This window comes from Bos indicus x Bos taurus, chromosome 3, assembly GCF_003369695.1.
Source record: "Bos indicus x Bos taurus breed Angus x Brahman F1 hybrid chromosome 3, Bos_hybrid_MaternalHap_v2.0, whole genome shotgun sequence".
NCBI classification, from domain to species: Eukaryota; Metazoa; Chordata; class Mammalia; order Artiodactyla; family Bovidae; genus Bos; species Bos indicus x Bos taurus.
In genome coordinates, this window is record NC_040078.1 from 18,731,641 (window position 1) to 18,745,428 (window position 13,788).

At 46.0% G+C, this 13,788-nt stretch overlaps 1 protein-coding gene across 1 annotated transcript; it reads left to right on the forward strand.

The window, feature by feature from the left end:
* Nucleotides 1-5,602: 5,602 nt before the first annotated feature.
* LOC113882937 (trichohyalin-like) lies at nucleotides 5,603-12,376 on the forward strand. Its single transcript, XM_027526155.1, has one exon. The coding sequence runs from the start codon at nucleotides 5,603-5,605 to the stop codon at nucleotides 12,374-12,376; it is 6,774 nt and encodes a 2,257-aa protein (XP_027381956.1).
* The last annotated feature ends 1,412 nt before the right edge of the window (nucleotides 12,377-13,788 follow it).

Sequence of the window (13,788 nt, forward strand, 5' to 3'; positions counted from 1 at the left end):
TCTTGATTCCAGCTTGTGATCTGTCCAGCCTAGCATTTTGCATGATGTACTCCACATATAAGTTAAATGAGCAGAGTGACAGTATACTGCTTTGTACTCCTTTCCAATTTTGAACCAGTCATTTGTTCCAAGTCTGGTTCTGTTACTTCTTGACCAGCATACAGGTTTCTCAGAAGACAGGTAAGGTAGTCTGGTATTCCCATATTTTTAAGAATTTTCCAGTTTGTTGTGATCCACACAGTCAAAAGCTTTAGTGTAGTCAATGAAGCCAACGCGGATGTTTTTCTGAAACTCCCTTGCTTTCTCCTTGAGCCAACAAATGTTGGCAATTTGATCTCTGGTTCTTCTGACTCTTCGAAACCCAGCTTGTACACCTGGAAGTTCTTGGTCCATGCATTGCTGAAGCCTAGCTTGAAGGATTTTGAGCATTACCTTGCTAGCATATGAAATGAGCCCAATTGTACCACAGTTTGAAATTCTTTGGCATTGCCCTTCTTTGGGATTGGAGTGAAAACGGACCTTTTCCAGTCCTGTGGCCACTGCTGAATTTTTGCTGGCATATTGAGTACAGCACTTCAACAGCATCATCTTTTAGGATTTGAAACTGGAATTCCATCACCTCCACTAGCTTTGTTTGTAGGAACGCTTTCTAAGGCCCACTAGACTTCACATTCCAGGATGTCTGGCTCTAGGTGAGTGGACATATTTTTCCCTTTCTTCCTTGCCTTTCACTTCTCTTCTTTCCTCAGCTATTTGTGAAGCCTCCTCAATTTCTTTTTCTTGAGGATGGTTTTGGCCACCACCTCCTGTACAATGTTATAAACCTCCGTCCACAGTTCTTCAGGCAATCTGTCTACCAGATCTAATCCCTTGAATCTATTTTTCACTTCCACTGTAAAATCATAAGGGATTTGATTTAGGTCATACCTGAATGATCTAATGGTTTTCCCTACTTTCTTCAATTTAAGCCTGAATTTTGCAATAAGGAGCTCATGATCTGAGCCACAATCAGCTCCAAGTCTTGTTTTTGCTGACTCTATAGAGCTTCTTCATCTTTGGCTACAAATATAATCAATCTGATTTCAGTATTAACCATCTGGTGATGTCCATGTGTAGAGCCATCACTTGTGTTGTTGGAAAAGGATGTTTGCTATCACCAGTGTGTTCTCTTGACAAAACTCTGTTAGCCTGTGCCCTGCTTCATTTTGCACTCCAAGGCCAAACTTGCCTGTTATTCCAGGTATCTCTTGACTTCCTACTTTTTGTATTCCAATCCCCTATGATGAAAAGGACATCATTTTTTGGTGTTAGCTCTAGAAGGCCTAGAAGGTCTTGTAAGTCTTCAAAGAGCCATTCAACTTCAGCTTCTTCAGCATCAGTGGTTGGGGCACAGATTTGGATTATTTCGATGTTGAATGGTTTGCCTTGGAAACAAACTGAGATCACTCTGTCATTTTTGAGATTGCACTCAAGTACTGCATTTCAAACTCTTGCTAACTCTGAGGGCTACTCCATATTTTCTAAGAGATTCTTCCTATGCACTATTGTTCTTTACAGCATTAGACTTTACTTTCACCACCAGATACATCCACAACTGAGCGTCATTTCCACTTTGGCCCAGTCACTTCATTCTTTCTGGAGCTTTTAGTGACTGCCGTCCACTCTTCCCCAGCAGCATATTAAACACCTTCTGACCTGGGGGCTCATCTTCCATATCTTTTTGTTTTTCATATTGTTCATGGGGTTCTTGCAGCAAGAATACTGGAATGGTTTTCCATTCCCTCCTCCGATGGACCACATTTTGTCAGAACAAATAATGTGTCCATCTTGGGTGGCCTGGCTAATAGCTTCACTGAGTTACACAAGCCCCTTCACTATGACAAGGCTGTGATGCATGAAGGGGTATATATTCTAGGCACTAAGATAAATATAAAGTAGATATGATATGGTCCTGGTGCTCACAGACCCCAATTTCTTCAGGAGTGAGATAAGAAACAGCAATTAATATACAATGTGATATGTATTATAATAGGATTAAGTACAAAGAAATAGATAATTTAATGCAGATGATTCTCTTGATCTGCTTTCTACTTCCTGGGTCAGGCAGTACAGTGTTGACAGCCCTTCCCATTAGCACTATCCACAGGGGATGGAAGCAGAAGCTGTAGATCTTCATTCCAGGTGACTTCTATGCAGTTTGGCTACAGAGCCAAGGGATCCTGTTCAGTTTCTGTCCTCTTCTGTTTAGGGATCATAGTAAAAACAGCAAGTGAAATACTGGGTTGGCAAAAAAGTTTGTTTGGGTTTTTCTGTAACATCCTATGTAATAATCCAAATGAACTTTTTGACCAAACCAATACAAACTAAAAATGCCAAATTTTACAAATTCCCAAAGCCAGCTATACATCTGAAATTACAAATAGGTCAGATCTTTACATTGTAATCTTCCTCCAAGATATAGAGGAAGAAGAGATTATAGCAATTCAAGACTATGAAACAAGTTGGGAATTCTTTATCCTATTCCAGGTGCACTCCAGTTGGCTAAACAAGATGACTCGCCGTCTTCTGAGAAGCATCATCAGTATCATTGATGCTTTCCTCCCTAATGCAAAGAGTGATGGAGACTGTCAGAGCCTGAACAAGACAGAACTTAAGAAACTTCTCCAAGAAGAGTTTGGAAATGCTCTGGAGGTAAGGACCGTCTACACTGTTACTTGAGACTGTTTTATTGGATCCAATGGCATTATCCTCTCTTGGTTTTCCTCCTACTGGTCCAGCTATTTCCTCTAAGGATTACTTCAAGTTCCTCTTCCTCTGTCCATTACTTAAGGCTTGATATTCTCTGGGATTCTCTTCTCACTTCATGCATTCCCCTCAGTAATTTCACTAACACTCTGTTTCAACCACTGTCTGTATATTGAAGATTTCAGTCACTTCATCAGTTCAGATCTCTCTCCTGAGCTTCTGATACATTGAGCATCTCCCTTGGATATTGCATAAGCATTTAAATTCAACCTTTGCAAAACTCAAGATTTGATCCTGGTCAAACCAGGCAATTTCTTCTACCTGTGATATATCACAGAGATGTCACCAAAGCAGTTGGATGTATAAGTATGGAGCTCAGAAGAGAGATCTGGTCCAAGGACAAAAATCTGATTCTCATTTTCTTATTGATGGTATGAAACCACAGGAATGCATGATAATGTTAAAAACAGGGTAAGAACAATGTCCACAACTAAATTCTGAGCAACTCAAATACTTAGAGATGAAGTAGAAAAGGAGAAATGAAAATAGGAAATGGAAAGGGAGGTTAGAGATATAGGAGGAAGATCAGGAGAGTAGAATGGTCATGGAATCCAAGAGAAGAGAATGTTTCTAAAGGGAAAATTAATTATTTGTGCTAATTGAAGCTGAGGGGTCAAATAAAATGTGGGTTGAAAAGTGTCCATTGTGTTTTGCATTAAGGAAGAAACTTGGTGTGGTGGTAAATGTGGATACAAGAATGACATGGATTAAAGGGTGAATGAAGGGCAAAGAAGTGGAGATATTTGCAGATAACTTTCATGAAGCTTGGAGATAAATGATAAGAAAAGATAATGGATGGTAGACAGAGAGAGATGTGAAATGTGGTATATAAGAAGATTTTTTAATATGGCAGCTAATAAAGCATACTGTTATAGTATGATAACCAGTGAAGACTAAAAATTTAAAAGTCAAGAGAAAGACGGATTATGAGAAGCAATTCAGACTTCTAGAAAATAAAGGGAATTAACTCCAGAGCACACATAGATGGATTTGTCTTTGACTGAAACTTCCTCTATTGTCTTAGGAAAATGATGAGAGAGTTCTACTTTGGTGACTTGTACCTACTTTTGAATATGAAAGAGTCTTCAGTAAGAGCTGGAGAAAGAGAGAGGCATTAGTGATAAATATATAATAAATATATAAATACATAATAAAAAATATATATTTAAATCTTATGCTTTTGTAATACATGTTAGGAATATATACTCTATTCACTGTGATTCCAAATTATGAAACTATACATAATACTGTCATGGAAAATATTATTAAATGAGGTAACTAATAAAAAGAACAAAAAAGTAGAAAACAGAATGTTTATGTGTCCCTTAAGAAATTTTCTAGGTAACAAAGAAGGAATAAGAAAAAAAAATTAATAACAAATGATGAACATACTACCTCTTTTCTTGTTTTTCCTTCTTTTTCTTGTTTTCTTGTGTGTTTTTTTTTTTTTTTTTCTCTCTCATAGGAATCAAATAATTCTGAGACAACAGGAAAAATCCTCCAGCAGCTGGATCAAGATGGTGACCAAACAATTGATTTCAGTGAATTAATTTTGCTCATGTTTGCAGTGACAACAGCCTACTATGCCCACATAAAACCTCTTCTCTATCCCAAATTAAAAGAAAGGGACAGAAGATCTGCAATTCAAGAAAAACAAGCAACAGAACTAGAAGGCAAGCAACTGCAAAAAGAAAAATTCCAAGAGAGAGATCAGGGTGAAGAGTCCCAGGATGTGGAGAGACATAAAGTGAGAGACCAGAGACCAACGCCTAGTGATGAAAAGAGTCACAGAGTGAGAGACCAAAGCCTAGAATTACAGGATATTGGAAGACACCAAGAGAGAGACCAGAGTCCAGAACCAAAGGATGTTGGAAGGGATCAAGTGAGACAACACAGCCCAGATTTCCAGTATAATGCAAGACAAAAAAGTAGGGAGTGGACACCAACACCAAAATCTGGAGGGCGCCATCAAGTAAGGAATCAAAACCCAGAACGAAGCAACAGTGGGACACAGATTGGAGAACATAAATCTTCACCCAGAAGGGATGAGACACAAGAAGTTAATGATCAGACCTCAGCACCAAGAAATGATGAGAGAAGACACCCGCAGGGAGAACTAAGTCCACAAGCCAGACGCAATAAAGTACAACAAAATGGAGAACTAAGACCAGAGATGAAAGAAGATGGGAGACAACAGATGAGTGCTAAGATCTCAGCACCAACAGATGAAGAGAGACATTCAGGGAGAGGGTTGAGCTCAGATATTGAAAATAGTGGAAGACAGCAAATTAGAGAACAGAGACCACCTCTGAGAGAGGATGAGGTTCTGAGAGTTAGTGACGAAACTCCAATACCACAGGAAAATGGGAAATACAAAGTGAGAATTCAGACCCCAGTGACACACAGTGATGAGAAACAAGTGAGAGACCTGAATCCAGAGCCCAGGATTACGGAGAGAAATCATGTTAGTAACCAGAGCCCAGAACCTAGAAGTGATGATAAACAACAAGTAAGAGATCTAGGTCCAGAAAATGGGAGAACTGAATTTAAAGAGCAGAAATCAGCTTCAAGAAAATACGAAGAACGGATCCAATGTAGAGACCAGATCCCCTTATTAAGGGATGAGGAGAGAAACCCAGTGAGAGAGCTGAGTCCTGAACCCCAGATGGATGAGAGACACCGCCTTAGGGAGCAAAGACCGGGACCCAGGGGTGATGACAGAAGACAAATTAGGGACCAGAGACCAACTGCAATAGAAGCTGAGAGACCTGGAGTGAGAGACCAAACCCTAACACGAATGGATGAGAGGAGACTTCAAGTAAGCGATGGGAGACCTGAACTTGGAAATGATGAGAGAAACCAAGACAGGGAACAGAGACCAGCTCCAAGACAGGAAGAACGGATCGAACAGAGAGACCAGATCCCTTTATCAAGGGATGAGGAGAGAAACCCAGTGAGAGAGCTGAGTCCTGAACCCCAGATTGATGAGAGACACCGCCTTCGGGAGCAGGGACCGGAACCCAGGGGTGATGACAGAAGACAAATTAGGGACCAGAGACCAACTTCAACAGAAGATGAGAGACTTGGAGTCAGAGACCAAACCCTAAGAGCAAGGGATGAGAGGAGACTCCAAGTAAGAGATGTGAGACCAGAAATTGGAGATGATGAGAGAAGCCAAGACAGGGAGCAGAGGCCAGCTCCAAGACAGGAAGAACGGATCCAACGTAGAGACCAGATCCCCTTATCAAGGGATGAGGAGAGAAACCCAGTGAGAGAGCTGAGTCCTGAACCCCAGATTGATGAGAGACACCGCCTTCAGGAGCAAGGACCGGAACCCAGGGGTGATGACAGAAGACAAATTAGGGACCAGAGACCAACTTCAACAGAAGATGAGAGACTTGGAGTCAGAGACCAAACCCTAAGAGCAAGGGATGAGAGGAGACTCCAAGTAAGAGATGTGAGACCAGAAATTGGAGATGATGAGAGAAGCCAAGACAGGGAGCAGAGGCCAGCTCCAAGACAGGAAGAACGGATCCAACGTAGAGACCAGATCCCCTTATCAAGGGATGAGGAGAGAAACCCAGTGAGAGAGCTGAGTCCTGAACCCCAGATTGATGAGAGACACCGCCTTCGGGAGCAAGGACCGGAACCCAGGGGTGATGACAGAAGACAAATTAGGGACCAGAGACCAACTTCAACAGAAGATGAGAGACTTGGAGTCAGAGACCAAACCCTAAGAGCAAGGGATGAGAGGAGACTCCAAGTAAGAGATGTGAGACCAGAAATTGGAGATGATGAGAGAAGCCAAGACAGGGAGCAGAGGCCAGCTCCAAGACAGGAAGAACGGATCCAACGTAGAGACCAGATCCCCTTATCAAGGGATGAGGAGAGAAACCCAGTGAGAGAGCTGAGTCCTGAACCCCAGATTGATGAGAGACACCGCCTTCGGGAGCAAGGACCGGAACCCAGGGGTGATGACAGAAGACAAATTAGGGACCAGAGACCAACTTCAACAGAAGATGAGAGACTTGGAGTCAGAGACCAAACCCTAAGAGCAAGGCATGAGAGGAGACTCCAAGTAAGAGATGTGAGACCAGAAATTGGAGATGATGAGAGAAGCCAAGACAGGGAGCAGAGGCCAGCTCCAAGACAGGAAGAACGGATCCAACGTAGAGACCAGATCCCCTTATCAAGGGATGAGGAGAGAAACCCAGTGAGAGAGCTGAGTCCTGAACCCCAGATTGATGAGAGACACCGCCTTCGGGAGCAAGGACCGGAACCCAGGGGTGATGACAGAAGACAAATTAGGGACCAGAGACCAACTTCAACAGAAGATGAGAGACTTGGAGTCAGAGACCAAACCCTAAGAGCAAGGGATGAGAGGAGACTCCAAGTAAGAGATGTGAGACCAGAAATTGGAGATGATGAGAGAAGCCAAGACAGGGAGCAGAGGCCAGCTCCAAGACAGGAAGAACGGATCCAACGTAGAGACCAGATCCCCTTATCAAGGGATGAGGAGAGAAACCCAGTGAGAGAGCTGAGTCCTGAACCCCAGATTGATGAGAGACACCGCCTTCGGGAGCAAGGACCGGAACCCAGGGGTGATGACAGAAGACAAATTAGGGACCAGAGACCAACTTCAACAGAAGATGAGAGACTTGGAGTCAGAGACCAAACCCTAAGAGCAAGGGATGAGAGGAGACTCCAAGTAAGAGATGTGAGACCAGAAATTGGAGATGATGAGAGAAGCCAAGACAGGGAGCAGAGGCCAGCTCCAAGACAGGAAGAACGGATCCAACGTAGAGACCAGATCCCCTTATCAAGGGATGAGGAGAGAAACCCAGTGAGAGAGCTGAGTCCTGAACCCCAGATTGATGAGAGACACCGCCTTCGGGAGCAAGGACCGGAACCCAGGGGTGATGACAGAAGACAAATTAGGGACCAGAGACCAACTTCAACAGAAGATGAGAGACTTGGAGTCAGAGACCAAACCCTAAGAGCAAGGGATGAGAGGAGACTCCAAGTAAGAGATGTGAGACCAGAAATTGGAGATGATGAGAGAAGCCAAGACAGGGAGCAGAGGCCAGCTCCAAGACAGGAAGAACGGATCCAACGTAGAGACCAGATCCCCTTATCAAGGGATGAGGAGAGAAACCCAGTGAGAGAGCTGAGTCCTGAACCCCAGATTGATGAGAGACACCGCCTTCGGGAGCAAGGACCGGAACCCAGGGGTGATGACAGAAGACAAATTAGGGACCAGAGACCAACTTCAACAGAAGATGAGAGACTTGGAGTCAGAGACCAAACCCTAAGAGCAAGGGATGAGAGGAGACTCCAAGTAAGAGATGTGAGACCAGAAATTGGAGATGATGAGAGAAGCCAAGACAGGGAGCAGAGGCCAGCTCCAAGACAGGAAGAACGGATCCAACGTAGAGACCAGATCCCCTTATCAAGGGATGAGGAGAGAAACCCAGTGAGAGAGCTGAGTCCTGAACCCCAGATTGATGAGAGACACCGCCTTCGGGAGCAAGGACCGGAACCCAGGGGTGATGACAGAAGACAAATTAGGGACCAGAGACCAACTTCAACAGAAGATGAGAGACTTGGAGTCAGAGACCAAACCCTAAGAGCAAGGGATGAGAGGAGACTCCAAGTAAGAGATGTGAGACCAGAAATTGGAGATGATGAGAGAAGCCAAGACAGGGAGCAGAGGCCAGCTCCAAGACAGGAAGAACGGATCCAACGTAGAGACCAGATCCCCTTATCAAGGGATGAGGAGAGAAACCCAGTGAGAGAGCTGAGTCCTGAACCCCAGATTGATGAGAGACACCGCCTTCGGGAGCAAGGACCGGAACCCAGGGGTGATGACAGAAGACAAATTAGGGACCAGAGACCAACTTCAACAGAAGATGAGAGACTTGGAGTCAGAGACCAAACCCTAAGAGCAAGGGATGAGAGGAGACTCCAAGTAAGAGATGTGAGACCAGAAATTGGAGATGATGAGAGAAGCCAAGACAGGGAGCAGAGGCCAGCTCCAAGACAGGAAGAACGGATCCAACGTAGAGACCAGATCCCCTTATCAAGGGATGAGGAGAGAAACCCAGTGAGAGAGCTGAGTCCTGAACCCCAGATTGATGAGAGACACCGCCTTCGGGAGCAAGGACCGGAACCCAGGGGTGATGACAGAAGACAAATTAGGGACCAGAGACCAACTTCAACAGAAGATGAGAGACTTGGAGTCAGAGACCAAACCCTAAGAGCAAGGGATGAGAGGAGACTCCAAGTAAGAGATGTGAGACCAGAAATTGGAGATGATGAGAGAAGCCAAGACAGGGAGCAGAGGCCAGCTCCAAGACAGGAAGAACGGATCCAACGTAGAGACCAGATCCCCTTATCAAGGGATGAGGAGAGAAACCCAGTGAGAGAGCTGAGTCCTGAACCCCAGATTGATGAGAGACACCGCCTTCGGGAGCAAGGACCGGAACCCAGGGGTGATGACAGAAGACAAATTAGGGACCAGAGACCAACTTCAACAGAAGATGAGAGACTTGGAGTCAGAGACCAAACCCTAAGAGCAAGGGATGAGAGGAGACTCCAAGTAAGAGATGTGAGACCAGAAATTGGAGATGATGAGAGAAGCCAAGACAGGGAGCAGAGGCCAGCTCCAAGACAGGAAGAACGGATCCAACGTAGAGACCAGATCCCCTTATCAAGGGATGAGGAGAGAAACCCAGTGAGAGAGCTGAGTCCTGAACCCCAGATTGATGAGAGACACCGCCTTCGGGAGCAAGGACCGGAACCCAGGGGTGATGACAGAAGACAAATTAGGGACCAGAGACCAACTTCAACAGAAGATGAGAGACTTGGAGTCAGAGACCAAACCCTAAGAGCAAGGGATGAGAGGAGACTCCAAGTAAGAGATGTGAGACCAGAAATTGGAGATGATGAGAGAAGCCAAGACAGGGAGCAGAGGCCAGCTCCAAGACAGGAAGAACGGATCCAACGTAGAGACCAGATCCCCTTATCAAGGGATGAGGAGAGAAACCCAGTGAGAGAGCTGAGTCCTGAACCCCAGATTGATGAGAGACACCGCCTTCGGGAGCAAGGACCGGAACCCAGGGGTGATGACAGAAGACAAATTAGGGACCAGAGACCAACTTCAACAGAAGATGAGAGACTTGGAGTCAGAGACCAAACCCTAAGAGCAAGGGATGAGAGGAGACTCCAAGTAAGAGATGTGAGACCAGAAATTGGAGATGATGAGAGAAGCCAAGACAGGGAGCAGAGGCCAGCTCCAAGACAGGAAGAACGGATCCAACGTAGAGACCAGATCCCCTTATCAAGGGATGAGGAGAGAAACCCAGTGAGAGAGCTGAGTCCTGAACCCCAGATTGATGAGAGACACCGCCTTCGGGAGCAAGGACCGGAACCCAGGGGTGATGACAGAAGACAAATTAGGGACCAGAGACCAACTTCAACAGAAGATGAGAGACTTGGAGTCAGAGACCAAACCCTAAGAGCAAGGGATGAGAGGAGACTCCAAGTAAGAGATGTGAGACCAGAAATTGGAGATGATGAGAGAAGCCAAGACAGGGAGCAGAGGCCAGCTCCAAGACAGGAAGAACGGATCCAACGTAGAGACCAGATCCCCTTATCAAGGGATGAGGAGAGAAACCCAGTGAGAGAGCTGAGTCCTGAACCCCAGATTGATGAGAGACACCGCCTTCGGGAGCAAGGACCGGAACCCAGGGGTGATGACAGAAGACAAATTAGGGACCAGAGACCAACTTCAACAGAAGATGAGAGACTTGGAGTCAGAGACCAAACCCTAAGAGCAAGGGATGAGAGGAGACTCCAAGTAAGAGATGTGAGACCAGAAATTGGAGATGATGAGAGAAGCCAAGACAGGGAGCAGAGGCCAGCTCCAAGACAGGAAGAACGGATCCAACGTAGAGACCAGATCCCCTTATCAAGGGATGAGGAGAGAAACCCAGTGAGAGAGCTGAGTCCTGAACCCCAGATTGATGAGAGACACCGCCTTCGGGAGCAAGGACCGGAACCCAGGGGTGATGACAGAAGACAAATTAGGGACCAGAGACCAACTTCAACAGAAGATGAGAGACTTGGAGTCAGAGACCAAACCCTAAGAGCAAGGCATGAGAGGAGACTCCAAGTAAGAGATGTGAGACCAGAAATTGGAGATGATGAGAGAAGCCAAGACAGGGAGCAGAGGCCAGCTCCAAGACAGGAAGAACGGATCCAACGTAGAGACCAGATCCCCTTATCAAGGGATGAGGAGAGAAACCCAGTGAGAGAGCTGAGTCCTGAACCCCAGATTGATGAGAGACACCGCCTTCGGGAGCAAGGACCGGAACCCAGGGGTGATGACAGAAGACAAATTAGGGACCAGAGACCAACTTCAACAGAAGATGAGAGACTTGGAGTCAGAGACCAAACCCTAAGAGCAAGGGATGAGAGGAGACTCCAAGTAAGAGATGTGAGACCAGAAATTGGAGATGATGAGAGAAGCCAAGACAGGGAGCAGAGGCCAGCTCCAAGACAGGAAGAACGGATCCAACGTAGAGACCAGATCCCCTTATCAAGGGATGAGGAGAGAAACCCAGTGAGAGAGCTGAGTCCTGAACCCCAGATTGATGAGAGACACCGCCTTCGGGAGCAAGGACCGGAACCCAGGGGTGATGACAGAAGACAAATTAGGGACCAGAGACCAACTTCAACAGAAGATGAGAGACTTGGAGTCAGAGACCAAACCCTAAGAGCAAGGGATGAGAGGAGACTCCAAGTAAGAGATGTGAGACCAGAAATTGGAGATGATGAGAGAAGCCAAGACAGGGAGCAGAGGCCAGCTCCAAGACAGGAAGAACGGATCCAACGTAGAGACCAGATCCCCTTATCAAGGGATGAGGAGAGAAACCCAGTGAGAGAGCTGAGTCCTGAACCCCAGATTGATGAGAGACACCGCCTTCGGGAGCAAGGACCGGAACCCAGGGGTGATGACAGAAGACAAATTAGGGACCAGAGACCAACTTCAACAGAAGATGAGAGACTTGGAGTCAGAGACCAAACCCTAAGAGCAAGGCATGAGAGGAGACTCCAAGTAAGAGATGTGAGACCAGAAATTGGAGATGATGAGAGAAGCCAAGACAGGGAGCAGAGGCCAGCTCCAAGACAGGAAGAACGGATCCAACGTAGAGACCAGATCCCCTTATCAAGGGATGAGGAGAGAAACCCAGTGAGAGAGCTGAGTCCTGAACCCCAGATGGATGAGAGACACCACCTTAGGGAGCAAGGACCGGAACCCAGGGGTGATGACAGAAGACAAATTAGGGACCAGAGACCAACTTCAACAGAAGATGAGAGACTTGGAGTCAGAGACCAAACCCTAAGAGCAAGGGATGAGAGGAGACTCCAAGTAAGAGATGTGAGACCAGAAATTGTAGATGATGAGAGAAGCCAAGACAGGGAGCAGAGGCCAGCTCCAAGACAGAAGAACGGATCCAACGTAGAGACCAGATCCCCTTATCAAGGGATGAGGAGAGAAACCCAGTGAGAGAGCTGAGTCCTGAACCCCAGATTGATGAGAGACACCGCCTTAGGGAGCAAGGACCGGAACCCAGGGGTGATGACAGAAGACAAATTAGGGACCAGAGACCAACTTCAACAGAAGATGAGAGACCTTGGAGTGAAGAGACCAAACCCTAAGAGCAAGGGATGAGAGGAGACTCCAAGTAAGAGATGTGAGACCAGAAATTGGAGATGATGAGAGAAGCCAAGACAGGGAGCAGAGGCCAGCTCCAAGACAGGAAGAACGGATCCAACGTAGAGACCAGATCCCCTTATCAAGGGATGAGGAGAGAAACCCAGTGAGAGAGCTGAGTCCTGAACCCCAGATTGATGAGAGACACCGCCTTAGGGAGCAAGGACCGGAACCCAGGGGTGATGACAGAAGACAAATTAGGGACCAGAGACCAACTTCAACAGAAGATGAGAGACTTGGAGTGAAAGAGCCAAACCCTAAGAGCAAGGGATGAGAGGAGACTCCAAGTAAGAGATGTGAGACCAGATTCTGGGAATAATGGAAGAAGCCAAGATGGGGAGCAGAATCCACCTGCAAGACTGTATGCAAGAGGGCAACAAAGAGACAATATCCCCACATCAATGGATGATGGAAGACATCGAGAGAGAAGCCTGAGCCCAGAACCCAGTAATGATGGAAGACGGGAAGTAAGACCAGAACCCAGGAATGGTGGGAGAGAAGAGGTTAGAGAGCAAAGGCCACCTTCAAGAAGGGATGAGAGTCATCTCAGAGGCAACAATGAGAGCAGCTCTGGAAGAAGGCTATCTGTTAGGGAATCCAACTATGAGACAGAAGAGAAATTAGGGAAAGTACAAGATCAAAAGCATTTCCCCAAGCAGGAAAAAGCTGATGTTGAAGATCTAGATCTTCAGGAGTCTGCATTCACCAGAAAAATTGGGCCGATTACCTGTGAGGTATACTTTTTTTCCAAACAGCAAGGTAACTGGTTATGCTACTGTTTGCATGATCCATCAGGAATAGGCAATGCAGGAAAGAGGTTCACTTATCCAGATTTGGGGATGTTTAAGGATCACAGGAGTGGAGGAAGCTATGTCAACTCCCCAACCTGGGATCCAGAAGAACAGTTGTACCAAAACAAGGAAGAAAGACAGGAAGGTAGTGATGATGACCAGCAGAACAAATCTGGCAGTCACAAGTCTGAGAAGAGCCCTGAGGTCCCAAGTGAGTCTAGCTCCTCTGAAGATTCATCCTGAAGTCACTTCCAGATGTTCCAATAAATTCTCCCTTTCCAGTTGATTGAGCTGGTTGATTTGGGATTCTTGGCTTTTTCTTTCTCCATGTATCTCAGACATCTAGCTGTAATGTGTATTGGTGGAACTGCTCAACTTTTGGTTTCTGGGACTCTAACATCTTTAAGGAATTGC

Bases quoted from the DNA above. Each gene is read 5' to 3' on its own strand.
- LOC113882937 (XM_027526155.1), top strand. From the start codon at position 5,603: ATGGATGAGAGGAGACTTCAAGTAAGCGATGGGAGACCTGAACTTGGA.